Source organism: Chanodichthys erythropterus, chromosome 13 (genome assembly GCF_024489055.1).
Source record: "Chanodichthys erythropterus isolate Z2021 chromosome 13, ASM2448905v1, whole genome shotgun sequence".
Classification (NCBI taxonomy): domain Eukaryota; kingdom Metazoa; phylum Chordata; class Actinopteri; order Cypriniformes; family Xenocyprididae; genus Chanodichthys; species Chanodichthys erythropterus.
This window is the reverse complement of record NC_090233.1, coordinates 46,293,465-46,317,822: the sequence shown is the minus strand read 5'-3', so window position 1 is coordinate 46,317,822 and position 24,358 is coordinate 46,293,465. Positions and strand designations below refer to the sequence as shown.

The 24,358-nt window shown below is 37.5% G+C and overlaps 1 protein-coding gene across 1 annotated transcript in view; it reads left to right on the top strand.

Annotated features, from left to right (window-relative positions):
• kiaa0825 (KIAA0825 ortholog) overlaps window positions 1-24,358 on the top strand; it is a 183,261-nt gene that overhangs the window by 32,469 nt on the left and 126,434 nt on the right. Inside the window, exons 5-8 of the mRNA XM_067407308.1 lie at window positions 10,166-10,336; window positions 12,575-12,660; window positions 14,044-14,253; window positions 23,142-23,407. Coding sequence (XP_067263409.1) covers window positions 10,166-10,336; window positions 12,575-12,660; window positions 14,044-14,253; window positions 23,142-23,407 — 733 coding nt within the window. The remainder of the gene's footprint in view (window positions 1-10,165; window positions 10,337-12,574; window positions 12,661-14,043; window positions 14,254-23,141; window positions 23,408-24,358) is intronic.

Here is a 24,358-nt window from a genome sequence, read left to right as displayed (position 1 = left end):
GGCTAAATTGTTGCGTGATTGCCCATTCCCTAAAGAGGCTGGGCATCATTTGGAGAAAAGCATTTAATAATTGCTTTTAGGGCCATGTCAGACACATGCAATTCCCCGCACTAATGGCCCAGCTAGGCAGAACATGGCCCCAAGGGTCAGAGTAGGACAAGCCAGCCAGCGAGAGCTGGAACCGCATGTCTCTGTTTGTGTGTGTGTGAGAGATGAAGGAAAGGAGAATGAAAGAAGGAATGAGGGAGCAGGCATGGAGGAGATGAAGTGGCAGCGAGTGTAACCCAAAGGGGAAATGCACTTCAGTGTGAGTTTAATACTCTAGGCCGGGGATTTGGCAACCTGCCACACAGCAATTGTTTACCTTTTTGCTCACTGGCTGCATCTGTTCTGTTTTGTAAACGGCACTAAACTATCTGCCCGTAAACACTGGAATCAATAACAACTGTTTGGGGATTTCCCAGCCTCCCCTACGATTCTTTCTTCTTCTTCTCTCTCTCCCTCGCTCTCTCTCGTTTTCTTTGTGCCATTTTTCACTGCCTCCCCCCTTCTAGTCAAAGCAAGTGTGATGTGAATAGTTTACAAAAGGCTTTTTTATGCTGAAGAGCACATTAGAGGAAAAATTATATGGCTTTGCGCATAGTTTTATTTATTATCAATCCTTATTCCTCATTACACAACCATACGTGATGTACTGTAACTTTTCTGTTGTTACAACACTCATTATATAAAGGTTGTTTATTCTGGCTGCATGAAGAACCTTTAACATCCACAGAATCTTTCAATTGCAGTAAAGGTTCTTTATAGCGGAAAGGGCTTCTTTAGGTTTTTAAATTGTTCTTATTTTTTTTATTTTTTTTAAAGAACTGTTCTCTGAAAGTTTCTTTGGGAAACTCAAAATGCTGCTTCTATGGCATACATTAAAAACCTAGTTATGTCTTAAATATTTTATCGGGTATAAACTGTCAGTAAAAAAAATAAAATAAATAAATAATAATAATATTTTTAAATTGGTTAGGGAATGACATGAGGGTGAATAAATAATGAATTTTCATTTTTGGATGAGCTTCCCTCTAAAGGGGTCATGAACTTCCCTGATTTTAGCCCCCTGATTTGAACACTCTGTTTTAAGGGGTGTATCTGCTTTGAGACTTCAGTGTCCACTGCTGTGACTGGCTAACATCTTTGCATATGAAATAGCTAAGTATTACATGTTTAACTCTCTCGAAAACTTTTAGCACCATTTTACTATTACAGCTCTCAAGGTTAACTAATCATGTAAAGTGTTGATTATATTTACATCTGCGGCACTATATAGATTGTGGCATGAAATGTTGCAATGATGAGCATGTAGCCAACTGTGTTGAGCACATGAATGCAGCGATCTGTTCATTGCAACTTGATTTCAACACACTAACGGATGCTTTCATAACTAACAGTGCAAACACACTGTAAATAAGAGATTTGATGATTATTACGGGAGTTTTGGCATGAGTCCAGAACTCAGTCACGGATAAACTCGTGCTGTTTGATTGACAGCTCCAGCGATGGCAAAGGGAGCGTTCTTTGATCTCTTTATATTTGTAATTTAATCAGTTTCAATAACAGATTATTTTCATCCTACTAAGAGACTGATTTGACTGCTTTGACTGGTTTGATTTACTGGCACATAGACAAAGAACGTCTGACTGTACATGAATCAAATCAGAAATCACTGGTCACAGATCAGGCATTATAATTAACGTGGTTACTTACATGTTGTCGCATTACTGTTGAGTCCATTTCGTAAACGTCTGTTTGAAAATTGTGACTGATTTACCAAAGAATCCACAGTGAAATGTACTGAATAAAAACTAAATAATGCTCAACTGAGACATTCACATTGTTGAAAATAAATAAAATAACCACATTCCTAGCATTAGGATCCTTTGGAAGGTTATTTTTAGTCCAGTGAGTGATCCTGTGCTCTTCTCTCTTTTTCGTCTCAGTAACGCCAGCGGGCAGGGCCAAAGTTGCAATGGTGAAGTAGGTGTTCTGCAAAGGTGGTCTTTCACCTATTTATTATGTCATGAATAGGCATATTCCAGCTTAAAATGCAGCTTAAAAATATCTTTAAACCATGTCTTTGAGCATAGCGATCAGCAAAACACATGGCATGAGTTTGTTGGAACAATAAAGCAGTTTGGAAAAGGGTTGTTGTTTTTGCATTTAGTGTCACCAGTCAGTGGTTCAGAAATAATATCTAGTCTTCACACAAATCTATCTTGTTTTTAGAAGGCTTGGAATGTAATAATATTTTGCAGGTTGACTGCCCTTGTTCCCATTCACTTTACTTCACTTAAAGAGAAGCTTAGAGATGCTGAATGATAAAAAAAATAAATAAATAAAAAATACGCCTTTAGAATAACGTTATGGTCAATAAATGATTTTTGAATGAGAATTAAATGTTATTATTAATTTTAATCTTAATCAAGGGCAAAATGGTGATAGCTCAAGGATCACCCCTTTCAAGGTTTGAACATGCAGTCTTTTGTCCTCTCCCTTGAACTGAAAAAATGTAGTACAGGGTTTGTATTGTGTTACCATTTTTCAAAACGCACTTGGAGCTCTATAAGCTTCCTCAGGACATCCTTCACAAAAAAATCCCATGCAACACTCTTACATTCTTGAAAATAATGTGCATAGGTACAGCTTTTACATCCCTCACTGACTCAATCTCTTTCTTGCATTATAATTGTATTTAGTTTAAATTCCCTGCTGCTTTTTAGTAGATTTTTCTCAAACACTTGATTGATGTTCTGTTAAACATTTCTGCCTCTTCTATCCGCTGTGCTCCCAGGCCTTCCCTCTTTTACTACATCTGATATGAGTGTGATGCCCTTTTAACGACCCCGGCGAGGCCCTGACTCTCCGCTTTTTCCACAGTAAACGACACGTATCACTGCTCTCAACACCTTCAACACCTCCACCCCATCAGCGTGTTGTAATAACCCCCATTATGGCTTCAGTGGCTGGGCCATCCTCCCGCACAAGACTCCTAATGGTTAGCTATGAGAGAGGCCCTAATAAGCCGTTAATGGCGGGGTAATAAATAGCCCGACAATGGCTGGGTGGGAGGAAAAGACAAGATAGAATGACAGCGGAGCATTAAACATAAAGGTGAGCTGCCCGCTCTAAGTGTGAGTTAGTGCAGGGGGTGTAGAGGACGGGTGGGGTTCAAGGACACCTCTGAAAGGGATGGAGAGCGAGCAAGGGGCGGATGAATAATTTGGTGGATGTTAGACAAGTGGGGTTTTGTAACGTTTTTCATTATATGACGAAGACAATGCCGTGGAATTTGTCCTGAGGCGTAGAACATGAACTATTATTGTCACAGTGATGTGCGTTGTAAGGATTATGCTATAGGGAGGAAGTAGTGTTTGCAGGGAACATCTATGCATTGTATGTAGATCTGTTTCGTATATCTGTTGTTTTTATTAAGAATATTCTCTCTTATTAAAGGGATAGTTCACCCAAAAAGGAAAATTTCTGTCATCATTTATCTACCCATCCTTTTTCCAAACTATGGTGACTAATTTTTTTTCTGGGAAATACAGTGGAAGGTGTTTGGCAGAATGTCCAAGCTGTTCATACAGTATAATGTAGGTGATTTATAATGTCCAAGATGTTGAAAGCACAGTAAGGGTGTTTTCACACTTGGCATGTTTGGTTCGATTAAAAAACGAACCCTGGTGTGATTGCTCTGTTAGTGTGGTTCATTTGTTAAACGTATTCTGTACCATCCATTTGTGAATGTATACTGAACCCAGGTGCGCACCAAACAAGCAGACCGAGACCCCTGAAAAGAAGGGTCTCGGCCCACTTCCAAACAAACTCTGGTAGGGTTCTAATTAAATACGAACATGGACCAAAGACATGTAAATGAACCAAAAACAGGACATGATGTCCTTAAATGCATCACAGTTCTGTACAGGCATCAGAACAGCATCACTTCACAGCAGATCTTAGTTTGTGTGTGACGGAGGGATTACTGCTGCTGTTTTGACTCCTTTACTTCACGGGTTCTCAGCTGGTCAAAATACCATCGAATGTAGGCTACGCACACACAACAAGCGCAATTAGCCCAGCACACAGCATTGTTTTGGATGTTCGTCACAATAATATGTCATAAAAGCCGGCCAATCGGGTTGTGAAAGTATCTCTATGACTTTAGCTTTGATGTTTAAAATGCCAATGTGAACTCAAAGTGGACCAGCACAATTTTTTCTTTTTCTTTTTCTTTTTTTTGGGGGGGATCAAGACCAAACGAACCAAGTAAACCAAACTACATGTGTGAACACAGCCTAAAAGTATTATAAAGGTTGTTGATACAATTAGCTATATTGAAGTCTAATGAAATTCAAGTCTAAGTCTAATGAAATTGTAATATTTTATATCATATAAAATTTCATGTATAGTAATAGTGTGAGGAACAGACCAAAATTTTAAATCGTCACTTAAAATCATCAATTTCCATGACTTTGCATTTTCATTATACTTCAATTTTATTATTATCATTTTATTAAGGGTTTGAGGCAAAATGAGAATTAAAAAAGGTATGGTCACTTTTTTGTGAATGAAAACTAGTCATTTAAATAGATGACCAACAGAAAGCTGCTTAGTTTAAAAGTGACTTCTGTATGAGCTGTGCTTCATTTATTGCTACACTATTGAAAATGGACCTTTATTGTCCACACAATTCTGCTCCAAAACATCAAGCACAAGAACTACAAACCCGATTCCAAAATAGTTGGGACACTGTACAAATTGTGAATAAAAAATGAATGCAATAATTTACAAATCTCATAAACTTATATTTTATTCACAATAGAATATAGATAACATATCAAATGTTGAAAGTGAGACATTTTTAAATGTCATGCCAAATATTGGCTCATTTTGGATTTCATGAGAGCTACACATTCCAAAAAAAGTTATTTATTAGGTCAATTGGCAACATGATTGGGTATAAAAAGAGCCTCTCAGAGTGGCAGTGTCTCTCAGAAGTCAAGATGGGCAGAGGATCACCAATTCCCCCAATGCTGCTGCGAAAAATAGTGGAGCAATATCAGAAAGGAGCTTCTCAGAGAAAAATTGCAAAGAGTTTGAAGTTATCATCATCTACAGTGCATAATATCAAACAAAGATTCAGATAATCTGGAACAATCTCTGTGTGCAAGGGTCAAGGCTGGAAAACCATACTGGATGCCCGTGATCTTCTGGCCCTTAGACGGCACTGCATCACATACAGGAATGCTACTGTAATGGAAATCACAACATGGGCTCAGGAATACTTCCAGAAAACATTGTCGGTGAACATAATCCACCGTGCAATTCGACATTGCCAGCTAAAACTCTATAGGTCAAAAAAATATATATCTAACATATCTAAACATGATCCAGAAGCGCAGGTGTTTTCTCTGGGCCAAGGCTCATTTAAAATGGACTGTGGCAAAGTATAAAACTGTTCTGTGGTCAGACGAATCAAAATTTGAAGTTATTTTTGGAAAACTGGGACGCCATGTCATCCGGACTAAAGAGGACAAGGACAACCCAAGTTGTTATCAGCTCTCAGTTCAGAAGCCTGCATCTCTGATGGTATGGGGTTGCATGGGTGCATGTGGCATGGGCAGCTTAGACATCTGGAAAGGGACCATCAATGCTGAAAGGTATATCCAAGTTCTAGAACAACATATGCTCCCATCTAGACGTCGTCTCTTTCAGAGAAGACCTTGCATTTTCCAACATGACAATGCCAGACCACATACTGCGTCAATAACAACATCATGGCTGCGTAGAAGAAGATCCGGGTACTGAAATGGCCAGCCTGCAGTCCAGATCTTTCACCCATAGAAAAAATTTGGTGCATCATAAATAGGAACATGCGACAAAGAAGACCCAAGACAGTTGAGCAACTAGAAGCCTGTATTAGACAAGAATGGGACAAGATTCCGATTCCTAAACTTGAGCAACTTGTCTCCTCAGTCCCCAGACATTTGCAGACTGTTATAAAAAGATGAGGGGATGCCACACAGTCGTAAACATGGCCTTGTCCCAACTTTTTTGAGATGTGTTGATGCCATGAAATTTAAAATCAACTTATTTTTCCCTTAAAATGATACATTTTCTCAGTTTAAACATTTGATATGTCATCTATGTTGTATTCTGAATAAAATAGTGTCCCAACTTTTTTGGAATCAGGTTTGGATTTCTTTCCACAAGCCTATATCAATCTATAACTGTTAGCATAGCCACTATTGTCTTTTTTACACTGCATTGTTCTCAAGGGCATTATGTAGTAAACATGTGCATTATGTAAATAATGCATATAATACAAGCAAGTGTTCAGAGTTCTTACAATGAAGCACTTATTACAGTAATTCTATCATTATGTTATTGGATCTCATTGAGATGTTTATTGTTAATCCTGGAGTGGTAAAGAGATACAGATACAGATACAGATACTACTATAGGACTCACATATAGTACATTCCCAGTACACATGTGTTACTTGTGTGCTGCATGTGCCACTTAATGCACAGCTCTTTATACATAATGCAGTATGTTTGGAGTGATTTTACTGACAGGCTGATGTGCTTGTATGAGGGTAGCGGATCTCAGTGGAGTGGAACTCCATGCATTCATGTAGTCGTTTTCCCAGGTCTGCCTCACAGTCTCCCTCTGGACCCCATTAATGAAGAGCCAAGATGCTGGTATGACACGCTCACCTGTGAAAAAAAAAAAAAAAATGTGCACACACCTACACACGTATATATCACAAATTCATGAATTCCAAGGTGCTCACAAACTCACCTCATGGGGTCAGTCTCTGCATCTCTATAATCTATTAGCTTGTGAAATTATAAAATGACATGAAAAAAAGCAAAACAAATTTACAGATGATCAATGTATGTGCCTGATTAAGTGGAGAGAAATGAGAGAATAAGATTGTTGCCATGTTGTCGGCTTGACGATAACAAAGTGACAATATGGTGTTAGAATCCAGAGGCGATATTGTTGCAATTATTGCGACTCCTTTCTTTTTATTTCTCCCCTCCCTCCATCGCTTTCCCACTCAATCTTCCTGGAGCTTTCATAGCTGGGGCTAATGCCTTCCTGATCCACTCCCCAATGCCTTTTCTGTCAGAGGAAGTCATTTAAGAGCACACACAAAAGTATTTGTCGAAGTGTCTGAAAATACCGCAGCCCTCTTCTCCGCGGCCCATTCTTCAGGCCTAATGCGGAACATCCCCTGGGTGATGGCTTTGGCAGCTGCAGAAATGGGAGAGCCACGCTGGAGATGAGGGTCATCGGCGGGTTACAGGAGAAAGTTTGTGCCCAGCAATGTTTGACTGTAGATTTGAGAGGAAACTTTACGGCCTCTGTGGGATTGGTGTAGATTGCGAGGCCACGGTTCACAGCCCCCCGGTGTCAAATGCACATTCACACAAGTCTTTCAGTTTTTATTATTTCATTTATTTGAGAAATGTGCAATCTTGGATCCCAGTGTTACATGTTTATTGTTGGAAATGTCCTTAAAGTAACCTTCAATTACTTTTAAAATATCAATTTTCCAACAAATGCATCATGGAAAATTGAATGTTATGTTAAAATTAGATACTATAGGATATAAAGTGAAAATAGTGCTCTAAATAGACCGGCTTGGAGGTCAAGGTTTTGGTTGGCTAGCATGGTCCAGTTAGCCACTGCTGGTAAATACCGTATACACTACTATTCAAAAGTTTGGGGTCGGTAAGATTTAAAAAAAAAAGTCTCATCCTCATCAATGCTCCAGTTATTTGATCAAAAAAATACAGTAAAAACAATAATACTGAGGAACATTACAATTTAAGATAACAGTTTCCTATTGCAATATATTTTATAATATAATTTATTCCTGTGATGCAAAGCTGAATTTTCAGCAGTCATTACTCCAGTCTTCACTGTTACATGATCCTTCAGAAATCATTGGGCCTGTTTACACCTAGTCACTTCATGCATTTTCTCTGATCGGATATCTATCCAATCGTGAAAAGACAAGGTGTAAATGCCCTCCGAAACGCTTTCAAGAAGGATTCTCTGATTCTTTCTGAGACGCATTCCAGATGAAACTGGACAAGTGTTTCTTGAAACCTCATATGCAAATTTTACTCCTCCCAAAATGTAAAAAAAAAAAAATGTGAGAGCATATTATAGGCAAGATATGACAGCGCTACTGCAACACTCATTGCCACAGATGAGTAACTGAGTATCTCTTCCTCAACGTGCAAACCTCCGTTAAATTTGCATATAGCGTGGGAATTAAAGATCAGATTAATATTCGTTTTGTGGAGACACAATTATGTGGCCAAGTGTAAATGGAACTGTTTTACCAAACCATATAGCTATCTGATCAGTAAAAACGCATGAAGTGACCAGGTGTAAACAGGCCCGTTCTAATCTAGTAGATGTTTTACCAGTGTTTGACTCTTTTTGAAGACTCTTAAATGTGTGAAATGGACCATAGTGCTGGTATAGAGAAAGGCTGTTTTGTAGCGTAACATTTCTGGACTGATGTTGATGTGCTTACATTTCAACCTTCTAAATCCTTAACCCATAGAAACTGTCTGTATGACAGACATTCATACTAAGAATCTCTAAAGAGGAACCCGTCAATTGAGATTCTACAGTTGGTTTTATTTGATGTATCTGCCCCTGTGTAGTTCTGCACATCTTTAAAAGTGCTGTAGAACGTGTTTTCAAAAGATGTAATATAAGTCTAAGGTGTCCCCTGAATGTGTCTGTGAAGTTTCAGCTCAAAATACCCCATAGATTTTTTTTTTTTATTAATTTTTTTAAACAGCCTGTTTGGGGCATCATTAAATATGCGCCGATTCAGGCTGCGGCCCCTTTAAATTCTCGTGCTCCCCTCCTCTGGAGCTCGCGCTTGCCTTAAACAGCATAAACAAAGTTCACACAGGTAATATAACCCTCAAAATGGATCTTTACAAAGTGTTCGTCATGCAGCATGTCTAATCACATAAGTATGGTATTTATTTGGATGTTTACATTTGATTCTGAATGAGTTTGATAGTGCTCCGTGGCTAACGGCTAATGCTACACTGTTGGAGAGATTTATAAAGAATGAAGTTGTGTTTATGAATTATACAGACTGCAAGTGTTTAAAAAAATGAAAATAACGACAGTCTTGTCTCCGTGAATACAGTAAGAAACGATGGTAACTTTAACCACATTTAACAGTACATTAGCAACATGCTAACGAAACATTTAGAAAGACAGTTTACAAATATCACTAAAAATATCATGATATCATGGATCATGTCAGTTATTATCGCTCCAACTGCCATTTTTCGCTATTGTCCTTGCTTGCTTACCTAGTCTGATGATTCAGCTGTGCACATCCAGACATTAATACTGCCTTGTCTAATGCCTTAAACTTGGGCTGGCATATGCAAATATTGGGGGCGTACATATTAATGATCCCGACTGTTACGTAACAGTCAGTGTTATGTTGAGATTCGCCTGTTCTTCTGAGGTCTTTTAAACAAATGAGATTTATATAAGGAGGAGGAAACAATGGAGTTTGAGACTCACTGTATGTCATTTCCATGTACTGAACTCTTGTTTTTCAACTATGCCAAGGTAATTTCAATTTTTAATTCTAGGGCACCTTTAAAAGCGCATTTGCATCAGACTTTTACAAACTAAATATACGCATAATACACAACCCTACACTGTTTTATGCTGGTTTGGTGCTTGTCGACAAGTATGGTGTTTTTTTGTGTGTGTATGTGTTTTTGAGCCATTTGACTGAAGAAGTTAAACTATTTTGCATGTATTTGCATTTATCATTTACCAGCGCTTTTACCCAAAGTTTCAAGAGTAAGCCAGAGTAGTTCAGAAGTAAAAATGAACAAAATATCTTAGCTAATTTATAGGAAGTGCCTTTTTTTATGGTTGTAGTTCAGTTAAGTGCTCACAGAAGGGTTGTCTTCAACTATTTCATAATGTTTGTGATGGACTCGGAATGACGGATTGAGGTTAAAAGCTCCAGCACAGAACCGCAACATAAAATATGCCGTTCAACATTTGTCCATGACTAACTCTTTGTTGTGTTCATTTACAGCTCCTCAGGATCTTCCCCAAAGAGGACGAAACTTCTGCCTCACCTCCCATCAGCTCAGGTGCCTGACCCAGCTGACCTCCACCTTACTGGAGCTGGAACAAACTGTGGAGGACCTGGCAACCCATCTGGGTTTCCTTAACTGCGCTGGAGAATCAGTCTGCAGTGTCAAAGGTACACTTTAACAACCATCGCTAAACATTACCACATCCAAATGCGAACTAGAGTCAAATCCATTCGAAACAGGTCAGTGCGGTGCAGCAGTCCTGATTTTAAAAGGAAAATTCTGTCCTCATTTACTTACCCTAATGTCATTCAAATCTTGAATGACTTCCTTTTGAGAAGATATTGTGAAGGAGATATTGTGAAAATGTCTACAGTGAAAGTAGTTATTTTAAAGAGTACCATCCAAAAGCTTTGGGACAGTAAGATTTTTCTTTGAAGATATAACTACTTATTCAGCAAGGACACATTAAATTGATCAAAAGTGACAGTAAAGACATTTATAAAGTTACAACAGATTTATATTTTAAATAAATTCTATTCCCTGGTGAAATTTCTTTTCACCAAAGAATCCTGAAAAAATGTATCACATTTTCCACAAAAATATTAAGCACCACAACCATTTTCAGTTGTATAATAATAATAATAATAATAATAATAAAAATTGTTTCTTGAGCAACAAACCAGCATATTAGAATGAGTTCTGAAGGATCATGTGACACTGAAGACTGCTAATGTGATGATGCTGAAAATTCAGCTTAGCCATCACAAAAAAAACAAAAAAAAATCAAATAGAAAACTTTTCTTTTAATTTGTAATAATATTTCACAATGTTACTTTTTTACTGTATTCTTGATCAAATAAATGCACCCTTGGTGAGCATTCAAAAACAGCTTTCCTACTTACCCCAAATTTTGAACGGTAGTATTTGTTTAAACATAAAATGACAAAAACATTCTTCTGAACATCCTATTTTGTGTTCCACAGAATAAAGTAAGTCATTCAGGTTTAATATGAGGGTGAGTTTTCTTGTTTGGGTGGACTATGCCTTTACATACCATATAGTAGTTTCTAATCCCGTAATTATCAACCATATAAGCAAATGTCCTCCTACAGCAACTGTGAAAACATATACAGATAACTGGTTTATGTTGCTCTCAGACTGAATGTGATATATGGCAGTCAACAAGATGTATGGTTGTTGTTGTTTTTTTTTGTTTTTTTTCGGATAAATATCAACATAGTGTAAATAAATGGCAGCCGATCAAGATTTCTGACAACAGTCTCCTGCAAATCTGACATGTGAAATGATTTGTCACCGTGGGAGCGGAAAACCTCCAGCTATATTGTGCTCGACGAAGCCTTTAAATACGACAAGCCTCCAATTCCTGCGTATAATAGCGACATCTCTACAGGCAGCTTATGAGACCAGACTGCTGGCCTGTAGCATTACCTTGTATACATATGCTTTTTTTAATGGGAGTTTTCTCGCCTTTCTTTAAAGCACTTTTACCGTTCCTTATGTGTGTGTGTTCATTTTTTTTTTCTTTTTTCCTTTTCGCATATAGAAACACTTCTACACGCACAAATTGAGGAGGCCGGAAATTTCTTTTAATTTATTTTTTTTCTGCTATGAAAGTGACTGGTGCGTATAGTAATTTCTGTAAAGGTTACATTAAAAAACAGGACAAGCAGAAAAGGGCTGGATTTACTGAGAAGTAAACAGCCTTTAAAGGGCAGTTATCCAAATCATTAATTCAGCCAATCAAACGACTTAATTACCAGAAATTCATCAGATGGGCTTAAAGGTCAAAAAGTGACATGCTGGCTGCTTCTCTCCTCCTTCGCCTGGCTCGGCTCTCTCTCTTCTTCAACTAAATTGCCTCGCCCGGGGTCTCACTTCCGAAGCGTCTGATTAGAAAAATGCGGCCTTGATGCATGCACTTTTAATTTGCCCACAACAAGCACACACACACACACACTTATCCTCCCTCTAACCCTTCCATGGATTAGCCCAGATATGGCCATAGCTATCAGGGGTTCAAATCAACTCCAAAGCCTCCAAATTTAACAAAGCTTACTGTTGCAATTACTGCGTCCACTTTTTTGTTTTTTTCCCCACTTTATTGAGTGAATCACGTTGTTGGTTTGTAGATCGTCACTGCGCAGAGGAGTTTAATATGTTGACCTGGCCTGACCCTGGCACCCCACACATTGGCTTCTTTTCTAAAGGCACTGTGTAGAGCGTGAATGCATATGATAATATGCTAACGGAACATATGAGATGTTCCTGTGCGAAATGTTTTAATGAGCTGGAAATTAGAGGATTTGGAGCTCACTTCCTTTCGTAAAGCTGTAGTGACAGTTTACTGTAGATGCATTTTGTGTGTTTTTGCTTTTTCCATGCAGGGGTCCCGAAGAAGGTCAGGGAGGATATGGATGTCATGGCAGCAGAAGACAAAGCCGCTACTGATCTTGTGCTGCAAAGTACAGAGGTGATACACATCCCTTATTTAATCACTTCTGGTGCAAATACCATAAAACATTTTTTTTTTTTTTTTTTCATTGCACCATTATGACTTTTGAAACAACCCTCCGATATAGAACTTTACTAAATGTGTTTTTATTGTAATCAACAACATCTCTATTGCTCTTACTCAGGGTAAAGAATTTAAAGGTGCCCTAGAACCAGTTTTTACAAGATGTAATATAAGTCTAAGGTGTCCCCTGAATGTGTCTGTGAAGTTTCAGCTCAAAATACCCCATAGATGTTTTTAAATAAATTTTCTAACTGCCTATTTTGGGGCATCATTAACTATGCACCGATTCAGGCTGCGGCCCCTTTAAATCGTGTGCTCCCTGCCCCCCCGAGCTCTTGACTATATTACAGTGCATTTACAAAGTTCACACAGCTAATATAACCCTCAAATGGATCTTTACAAAATGTTCATCATGCATACTGCATGCATGCTTCGGATCATGTGAGTATAGTATTTATTTGGATGTTTACATTTGATTCTGAATGGGTTTTATAGTGCTTCATGGCTAAAGCTAACATTACACACTGTTGGAGAGATTTATAAAGAATGAAGTTGTGTTTATGAATTATACAGACTGCAAGTGTTTAATAATGAAAATAGTGACGGCTCTTGTCTCCGTGAATACAGTAATAAACGATGGTAACTTTAACCACATTTAACAGTACATTAGCAACATGCTAACTAAACATTTAGAAAGACAAATTACAAATATCACTAAAAATATCATGTTATCATGAATTATGTCAGTTATTATTGCTCCATCTGCCATTTTTCGCTATTGTTCTTTCTTGCTTACCTAGTCTGATGATTCACCTGTGCACAGATCCAGACGTTAATACTGGCTGCCCTTGTCTAATGCCTTGATCATGGGCTGGCATATGCAAATATTGGGGTCATACATATTAATGATCCTGACTGTTGCATAACAGTCAGTGTTATGTTGAGATTCGCCTGTTTTTTGGAGGTCTTTTAAACAAATGAGATTTATATAAGAAGGAGGAAACAATGGAGTTTGAGACTCACTGTATGCCATTTCCATGTACTGAACGCTTGTTATTCAACTATGCCAAGGTAAATTAAATTTTTTTTTTCTAGGGCACCTTTAAACAAACTAACCCTAAATATTGGGTCAAAATACTAGTTAAAAAAAAAAAAAATAAATAAAAAATAAAAAACTCCCAGAATACCCTAGCAACACCTTATCATTGTGTTGTTGAATCTTGCATGGGCAAGCAGCGCTATACATTATCATATCCTTAAATGCATGTTTTGTTTTGAAACCATTCAAATATGTTTCAGTCTGACCAGATTTAGCATGGGATTTGTGTGTGTGTTTAGGTGGTGTGTCTTGAGTTTGGGTGGAGGGCTGCGTTCAGAGACCTCATTCCTCAGATGGCTCACTGTGTGAAGGTGGTGTTGGATGATGTGTGCAATAAGAATCTGCAGCAGGAGGAAGCTGCACATGCATCGGGCTCTGCTAACATCTCCATAGCCCCTGTTACCAACAGACACGCTCCAGAGAGAGACTCTCCCAAGATGATGGCGAAGGTAATTTAAATTTCAAAATTGAAACTTCAAACTTCAGTCATTTAAATAGTAAATGAAGAACCACACACATATACACACATATATGTATGTATGAATATGTATGTGTTCATATATATATATATATATATATATATATATATTTTTTTTTTTTATATATATATATATATATATATATATATATATTTTTTTTTTTTTTTTTTTTTTTGTGGTTTTTTTTTTGAATTGAAAATTTATAATATTATTTATTTGAAATATACATCGTTTGTTACATTATAAATGTTGCTCCTGTCACTTTTGATCAATTTAATGTGTCCTTGCTGAAAAAAGTATGAATTTCTTAAAAAAAAAAAAAAAAATCTTTCTGACCCCTAACTTCGGACTGATAGTATATTCAAAATATATGAAAGGATTAGTTCACCCAAAAATGAAAATTCTGTCATTTATTATTCACCCTCATGTCGTTCCATAACCATAAGACCTTCGTTAATCTTCGGAACACAAATTAAGATATTTTTGTTGAAATCCGATGGCTCAGTGAGGCCTGCATAGGGAGCAATTACATTTCCTCTCTCAAGATCCATAAAGGTACTAAAAACATATTTAAATCAGTTCATGTGAGTACAGTGGTTAAATATTAATATTATAAAGCGACGAGAATGTCATTGCTGGCTATGAAGGCCTCACTGAGCCATCGGATTTCAACAAAAATATCTTAATTTGTGTTCCGAAGATTAACAAAGGTCTTACGGGTGTGGAACGGCATGAGTGTGAGTAATAAATTACATTATTTTCATTTTTGGGTGAACTAACACTTTAAAATGAAAAGTATCCCATAATTTACTCACCCTCAAGCCATCCTATGTGTTTATGACTTTATATGATTATTTCAGTCAAACACAATCAGAGTTATATTAAAACATATTCTGGCTCTTCCAAGCTTTATAATGGGTGAATAGAAACTGATATTTTAAGGCCCAAAAAAGCACATCCATCCATAATAAAAGTAATCCATACGGCTCCAGGGGGTTAATAAAGGCCTTATGAAATGAAGTGATGCATTTCTATAAAAATATACCCATATTGATAACTTTATAAACTAGAATCACTGGCTTCCGTACGCGAGTCGATTACGGCGGAAGAGTTTACTTTGACCTGACACATGACGTATTGACGAACATAGAAGCACAGAGGATAGAGCAAAACAAAACAACGGTCATGAATTATAAGTCTACAAAGAGAATTTTTAAAGAGAAATGTCGGAGGAGCTTGAGCTTGTTCCCCAGCCCAATTACTTTGAACTGCGAGAGGAGTCTACTCTCACCTAAGCTTATGCTACTCCTACATCCCATGTCATATGCCGGAACTCGACTCTCTTGTGAACGCGTGGACGGAGATTACCGGAAGCTAGTTTTATAGTCTATAAAATTATAAACATTATAAACAAAATAAATATTTTTCTTACAGAAACGCTTCACTTCAGAAGGCCTTTATTAAAGGAACACTCCACTTTTTTTGAAAATAGGCTCATTTTCCAACTCCCCTAGAGTTAAACAGTTGAGTTTTACCGTTTTCGAATCCATTCAGCCAATCTCCGGTTCTGGCGGTACCACTTTTAGCATAGCTTAGCATAGTTCATTGAATCTGATTAGACCGTTAGCATCGCGCTTAAAAATGACCAAAGAGTTTTGATATTTTTCCTATACTTGACTCTTCTGTAGTTAAATCGTGTACTAAGACCGACAGAAAATGAAAAGAACTATACTCTCATTCCGGCGTAATAATCAAGGAACTTTGCTGCCGTATCATGGCTGCAGCAGTGCAATGATATTACGCAGCGTCTCTCACAAACGTCTCCATGGTTGCAAGGCACGTTCCCTGTACAAGCAGGGGCTCACAGGCGCTGCGTAATATTATTGCACTGCTGCAGCCATGATACGGCAGCAAAGTTCCTTGATTATTACGCCAGAATGAGAGTATAGTTCCTAGCCATATCAGCCTAGAAAATCGCAACTTTTCATTTTCTGTCGGTCTTAGTACACGATTTAACTACAGAAGAGTCAAGTTTTAAATAGGAAAAATATCAAAACTCTTTGGTCATTTTTAAGCGCGATGCTAACGGTCTAATCAGATTCAATGAACTATGCTAAGCTATGCTAAAAGTGGTACCGCCAGAACCGGAGATCGGCTGAATGGATTCGAAAACGGTAAAACTCAACTGTTTAACTCTAGGGGAGTTGGAAAATGAGCCTATTTTCAAAAAAAGTGGAGTGTTCCTTTAACACCCTGGAGCCATAGGGATTACTTCTATTATAGATGGATGTGCTTTTTTGGTCTTCAAAATGTCGGTTACTATTTACTCCCATTATAAAGCTTGGAAGAGCCAGAATATTTTTCAATATAACTCGATATAGCGATTGTGTGACTGAAAGAAGAAAGTCATATACACCTAGGATGGCTTGAGGGTGAGTAAATTATGGGATCATATTAATTTTTGGGTGAACTACCCTTTTAATGACTCATTTATATACTTATTATAGCATCATGTTAGCTTAGCAACTGAACACTATTCATGCGGTGCACAGAGTTTCTGCCCATGTACTGTAGAGCATTCCAAATAGTCTCTTTTGAATGAGGAAGCTTGTTGGCAGTATGCATCAAGGCAGCTTGCTAGGACAGACCTATAGAGGAATGTTTTTGTGATGGATTTGTGAATATTTCCTTACCTTTCCAGTCTCTTTTGAAATACTCCAGTGGTTCACAATGACATGACATGTCTGGCACCGTGGCTCCAGGAGCCTCTCTGGTCCTGTGGGTTTGCTCTACGGCCCAGTGTCTTGCCTCATTTTATCCCTCATCACGGAGATCCCCGTCTGAGACAAGCTCCATTCGCTGCAGCTCAGGCAGATTGATGAGCCATCACAGCCCCAAAGGAGCTTGGATAGGATGCAGGTGTTTCGGTCCATGCATGCCCCCTGCACCAGCCCTTTTTTTCTTGTTAAAAACATAATTCATTCATATCCACACAAGACAAAAGTCAATAAAACTTAAAACACACAGACACACACACATATTTTGATTTCAGATTGTACATTGCCATTCTTTTGAACTTTCTATTCATCAAAGAATCCTGGGAAAAAAATGGTTTCAACAAAAAATGTTATGTTACAGTAGGTATATTAACTGTTTTCAATATTGATAATAATAAGAATTCTTTCTTGAGCACCAAATCAGCATATTAGAATGATTTCTGAAGGATCATGTGACACTGAAGACTGGAGTAATGGCTGCTGAAAATTTTGCTTTACCATTACAGTAATAAATTGCATTCTAAAATGTAATGTATTAATAGAAATTTTAGATTATTAGAAATTAGAAATTGTATCGCTTTAGATTGTGATAATATTTAACAATGTTACTATTTTTACTGTGAAATTAATTAATCAAATTAATGTGTGAGCATAGAAGACTTCCAGGTTTCAAACACATTTAAAATTCTTACCAACACCAAATATTACATTACAAACTGTATTTTCCGGACTTTATTTTTTATCATCTGAAACATAATGCTACTTATATTCTGAAGCAACATATATAATGCTACTAACGTCAAACACACAAAATAGAGTATGCATACATGGCAACAAATTTTAGGTACAACGTTTTTTCCGGAAAATACAGTAAATTCTTTTTGAGTATTTTCATATGTCTGCTTTTTCATACATGCAAACCAGCTTTAAAGGGTTAGTTCACCCAAAAATGAAAACTCTGTCATTTATTACTCACCCTCATGTCGTTCCACACCCGTAAGACCTTCATTAATCTTCGGAACACATATTGAGATATTTTAGTTGAAATCCGATGGCTCCGTGAGGCCTCCATAGGAAGCAATGACATTTCCTCTCTCGAGATCCATAAAGGTTCTAAAAACATATTTAAATCAGTTCATGTGAGTACAGTGGTTCAATATTAATATTATAAAGCGATGAGAATATTTTTGGTGCGCCAATGCTTCAAGAAGCTTCGGAGCATAATGAATTAATGTGTCGAATCAGCGGCTCGGAGCGCCAAAGTCACGTGATTTCAGCCATTTGGCTGCGATCCGAATCATGATTTGACGTGCTGATTCATTATGCTCCGAAGCTTCTTGAAGCATTGTTTTGAAATCGGCCATCACTCAATAAGTCGTTATTTTGTTTTTTTGGCGCTCCAAAAATATTCTCGTTGCTTTATAATATTAATATTGAATCACTGTACTCACATGAACTGATTTAAATATGTTTTTAGTACCTTTATGGATCTTGAGAGAGGAAATGTCATTGCTGGCTATGGAGGCCTCACGGAGCCATTGGATTTCAACTAAAATATCTTAATTTGTGTTCAGAAGATTAACGAAGGACTTACGGGTATGGAACGGCATGAGTGTGAGTAATAAATGGCATTATTTTCATTTTTGGGTGAACTAACCCTTTAAAACCTTTGTCGAACAACAACAACAAAAAGATGCTTTTGCACAACATGGCCTCATCTCATGAAGTTTAGAACATCAGAGTTTATGTCTGATTTCCATACCATTTCATTGATGCTGCCGACACCTCTGGAACCACATCACTAACAAGTGTCAAAATTTGTTCACACTCAAGACCTGTACAACACATTTACGTGTAGGTCAGTGCTTCAGAATGAGCAGCCCTCATCTCAAAGGTTAGCATGTGCATTTATTTGCATTCTCTGCTACCCAGAGTGTCTGAGAACCCCTTCTTTTTGACACATGTCAACACGGCCCATAAGTAGGCGGCGTTATGCTAGCCCAGATCTGACTTAGCCAGAGCATAGTCAGACCAGATGCATTACAGAGATCAATACTTCACCCATTCATATTCATACATTCATGCTTTGTTTCGAACTCTCAGAGTTGCCAGACCTCCTGTCTGCATAATATTTCAGCAAACCATTTATCAACCTGAAACCGCGATCCAGCTATTGACCACCTCACGTTGACGATCGTCCTTAACCCTGTGTGAGGAGAAGGATTTAGCACGGATTGTTCAAAGGTGCAAGAAGACCGCTGCAGAGTTGAGCTCTTAAATGTTTTAAAGCTTTGCTGAGAAATAACCTTGCGGTGGCTGTCCTATTGGAATCCATATCTTTGATCTGCTCTAGTTAAGGGTTCTCCGAACCGGAGCAGCAGGCTTTAGAAAGCCATAAATCTCACCGACACCTCTCGGGTGCTCATCACCTTGGATTGGGGCGAATCTTTGCATTCTCGCCCACATCTCTCTCACACTTCCCACTAAGCTTATAACAACAACACTCAGCCTGTTATCGACTCGCTGTCCAATCGACCGACTGTTTCAAGACCTGTTCAGCCTTTAGGGGCTTCCGGTTGGCGGGTCTCTTAGCGCACTTTAGGGATGTCAAAAGCAGCATTAGTTAAAATTATACCAGTTTTAGTATCAGTATCATAATACAGAGTGCCAACATGTGCAAGAGGTCATGTTTTAATATGGCTATGCATAAGTGGTCAAATGCACCTCTCGGTCAAAATGTCGTTGAAATCTTGAGGGGATATTAATGCAAACTCAGTTGATTTGTCTTAAGTGGATGTGAACGGGAAATTTGTTTTGATTTGTTAGTCTTTGGTCTGTTAGGTCTGTTAGGCCTTGCAGTGAACGTCCATTGACTTGCCACTGACTCTTAAATGGTCAGTTCAGCCAAAAATGAAAATTTCGCACCCTCATGTCATTCCACACCCGTAAGACCTTTGTTTATCTTCAGAACACAAATTAAGATATTTTTGATTCGAAACAAAAGATTCGTAAAACTTCAAAGCTTCATGAAGCAGTGTTTTAAAATCACCCATCATTAGATATTGATGAATAAAGTCATTAAAAATATTCTTGTCACTTCATAACATTAAGGTTGAACCGCTGTAGTTACATGAACTGTTTTAAATATGTCTTTAGTAGCTTTCTGGGCATCTGAAAGTGTTAATTATCTTGCTGTCAATGGAGGCCTCACTGAGCCATCGGATTTTATCAAAAATATCTTAATTTGTGTTCTGAAGATGAACCAAGATCTTACGGGTGTGGAACGACATGAGGGTGAGTCATTAATGACAGAATTTTCATTTTTGGGTGAACTAACCCTGTAAAATTAATCAAACAATATTAATTAGAAAAAAATGAAAGTCACTCACGGTTCATAATTTATTTCATTTCTTTACTGTTCTTTGTACAAACTTGAAACATTTTTATTTTTTTATTTTTTTGATAAATGCAACATTCCATTGTTTTAATTTAAATAGGTAATATTTATTGGTATAGATTATTATGATGATGATATTAATTTTACTAAATGATATTAAATAAATTTACTAACTATACTAATATAAAATATAATAAATTATGTAATAAAATATAATTTATAATTTAATACAATTTAATATAATATATATTATATAGTTAAATATAAATAAATTATAATAATTATATTTTATAATTATAATTTCATTATAATTACCATATTAATGACTTTTTGTTTGTCAGCAATATTTACCTAATTGATAAATACTTGCAGCATACCATCATTTTGTTTTTTAATATTTATAGTTAGTGTATTATTAAAATAATGAATCAAATTTTGTAATAATACTAAGTAGTTATAATATTAAAGTTAATATGATAATACACTACTAACTAATAATTGTCTTTTATAATTATCGTTTTATTATTTTACTGACTTTTTATTTGTTCATTTACCTGAAAAAGCAATATTTCAATAATTTTTACAGCATTTATTAATGAATTACAGCATGCGGTTTTTTTGTTAAAAAAGTAATTTAATTTTTAGTTATAGTTTGTATTAAAATGTACTAATTATACAGAAAAAAAACCAAGTAATTCTAGTATAGTAAATATGATAAACTCTAGCACGTATTATATTATAGATAATTTATTATAATAAACTTTTCTAAACTTTTTAGAAAAGAGAAATCTCATTTTTATTGCTGCTAAAATTTAGTTATGGTGATAACACTAGCGTGCTGCGTCTATTGTGTCTGGACATAGTGAAATGGCAGGCTGTGTGATGCAGATACTGAAGTTTAGTGGAGAGGTATGAAGTCACCTCTTTCTTGATTGATAGACCTGCTATTGGAAAAAGTTTCCATTTAACATGTGCTGGGTTTTTTCCTCCATGTTCGCAGAGGCCTTGGGACACAGTAACTCCCTGTGGAAGGGGGAAAGGGTGGAGAGGAGGGAGATATATACAACGCACACGTCTATTTTACTGCTCTCGAATAGCCCAGCATCGTAACTCATTTCTATAGGTATATAAATTCGACAGTGAACCCAGCACGTGCGTCTGGCTCTTCAGCATGGCCCGATCTGCTGCCGTTACTGCTGATCTGCATTAAACGTGTGGCTGGAAGGAGGGATGGAGAAAGGGAGGAATGGAAGCGGTAGATGGGGATAGATCCACAATGATGTCTTCATTTGTCAAGTGTTGGAGAAATATGGGTGGAGGAAGTTAGGTGTATGTTCCGTTCCAGGGCTGCCTCTTTTTGGCAATAACCCTTAAGGGTCTTCCTTTCAAGCAGCGTGTCTCCTGAGGCAATGTAAGGCAGATGTAACAGGCACACACACTTTCGTAATCATTTTGAAGAGAAAATACCAGTGCTGATTCTCTGTTTCCTTCAGGACAAATGTGGAAAAATGAGATAAGTGTTGCTTCTCTCTCCAGGCACCACAGGAGGGGAACTGCAGGTATTTGAATCCGAAAATGGCCCTGAACGTCTCACACAGTCATATCGGCATGGATGATTCAGTTATTCTGTTACAATAAATGCTAGTCGATTCGCATGTGGCAGAGTTGTGTGAGCTGCTGAAATGCAATTTCAGTCTTCAAAAAGGGAAGTTTGAGTGCAGTACGATAAAGAATTTCTTAGTGTATTATGCTTTTTGTCGATTTAAGAGGGACAGGATGGAGTACCTGAAAGTTATTTCACAATAACTATCTGCAAATAATTGCACTGAATGGTCATGATAGTAAGGAAGCCCTGTCTAGTGCGGATAACAGTATAGTTGCACCAAACATGCTCTTAAGCGTTAAATCTGTCACGGTCGAAGATGAAGCCTGTCAAGTTGTTCATGTACTTCAATATGTTATGTTGTGTCATTTCCTAAGCCAAACACTCTTTCTCTTTATTATCTTTATTATCTGGGGGACACATTAAAGGGTTCGGTCACCCCAAAATGAAAATTCTGTCATTAATTACTCACCCTTGTTTCGTTCCACACCTGTAAATCCTTCGTTCATCTTCAGAAAACAGATGATTATAATTTTGATGAAATCTGAGAGCTTTCTGCCCCTCCTTAGAGATCCAGTGCAACTGCCACTTTCAAGGTCCGGAAAGGTAGGGAAGACGCGAGTGCTTTGTTTGCGCAAAAACACATAATTTACCACTTTATTTACAATATAATACTATCCAAAGCGTGTTCACGCAACAATGTCAGTTCTCGCGTGATCGCTGCGGATCAATATTTTCATAAATAAAGTGGTGAATTGTTTTTTTGTGCAAACAAAATTGAGGTTAAACCACTGGAGTCACTTTAATGATGTCTTTCCTACCTTTCCGGACCTTGAAAATGGTAGTTGCATCGGATCTCTATGGAGTTCTCGTATTTCATCAAAAAGATCTTCATTTGTGTTCCAAAGACGAACGAAAGACTTACGGATGTGGAACGACACAAGGGTGAGTAATTAATGACAGAATTTTCATTTTTGGGTGAACTAACCATTTAAGGCAAAAGTATTGATTATCTATTGATCATAAGAGTATTATTAGAAAAACATTAGAAAAAGCATTCAGATATTCACTGTATTTCCAGTTCTGTGCAGATGTCCTGGAGCAGATGGATGCGTTTCTCCCTCTGGCTGTGGCATTTAGAGAGGACACCCTGCTGCCCGTGTGCTCCAACTACGTGGAGGTGTGTGGCCGTGTGACCTCTTTCCTACTGACCAGACTAGAGGAAAGAGCAGGGGAAGTGCCAGCCTCAGCTCCACTCAAGAACCTGCCCATTCTGATGGCCACAAGTGTCTACATTCACCAGACACTCACTCACTATGAAAGCCAGCTCGGAGATTCCACACGCATGTGAGTTACACTCATTTTATTAAAGATTTGTGAAGCTCCCCCTACAGGTTCCTTCAGTGAATCACACTGTCGTAAATACTCCAAGCTCACCGGCGCAATAGTTTTGCAAATACAGTACAAGAAATCTCGATGGAGGTGGGTAATTTTCGAAATTGTCTTATAAAGTGAGGTTGCTATGTGTATATTAAATTACCGCAAAGCATTTTGTCACTCTCGCGTGAACGTGAACATGAGGCGAGATTAGAAGTGCTGTTTTATGGCGTAGATGTACCAGAGGGGGTTAGCGCACGCCTCAAACACACCACTACAAGTCAATTAACCATCGTAAGGACTTAGAAAACTATTTATGAAGGTAAAAAAAGTTACTTAGTTCTACTTTAAGCACCAAGCTCCTGTTTGTACATTTGATTTTCTTTTAACTAATTAACCCTTAAATGCATGACTGTTTCGCCAATCATTCTTACATATTCGGGTCTTTATCGACCCGGATCTATATCTAACACGGAAGGATCTCTACCTGTCGTGATAATATAAAACTCCTCTGATATCAGAGTAACAATTACAGAAGAGTAAAATAAAGCATATTTTGTTACCTTTTGGAGCTGAAAGGGCTCAGTTTGAGCAGATGTTTTATGCCATCATCACTGTCCTCGTCAGAGCTCATTTCCCAGTAAATTCAGCAAATAATAGGCTAGTTTTATGTTTGAGGTCACGAATATGAGCCCATTCGCGATCTCAAATGTATTCTCAAAACTATATAATTTTCAACATCTTCAAAATCAATATTTAGGTCGCTAACAGCTTCACCAGATGACAGATACAGTCATATTTGATTGTGTTCAATACTTGCTCTGCAGTAAATCGCTGAGCCATTTCATGTTTTTCTTATTATTTCCTTTTCGGTCTGAATGAGTTGTCACTTCAGCATTGTGTATCAGACATTGCCACCTT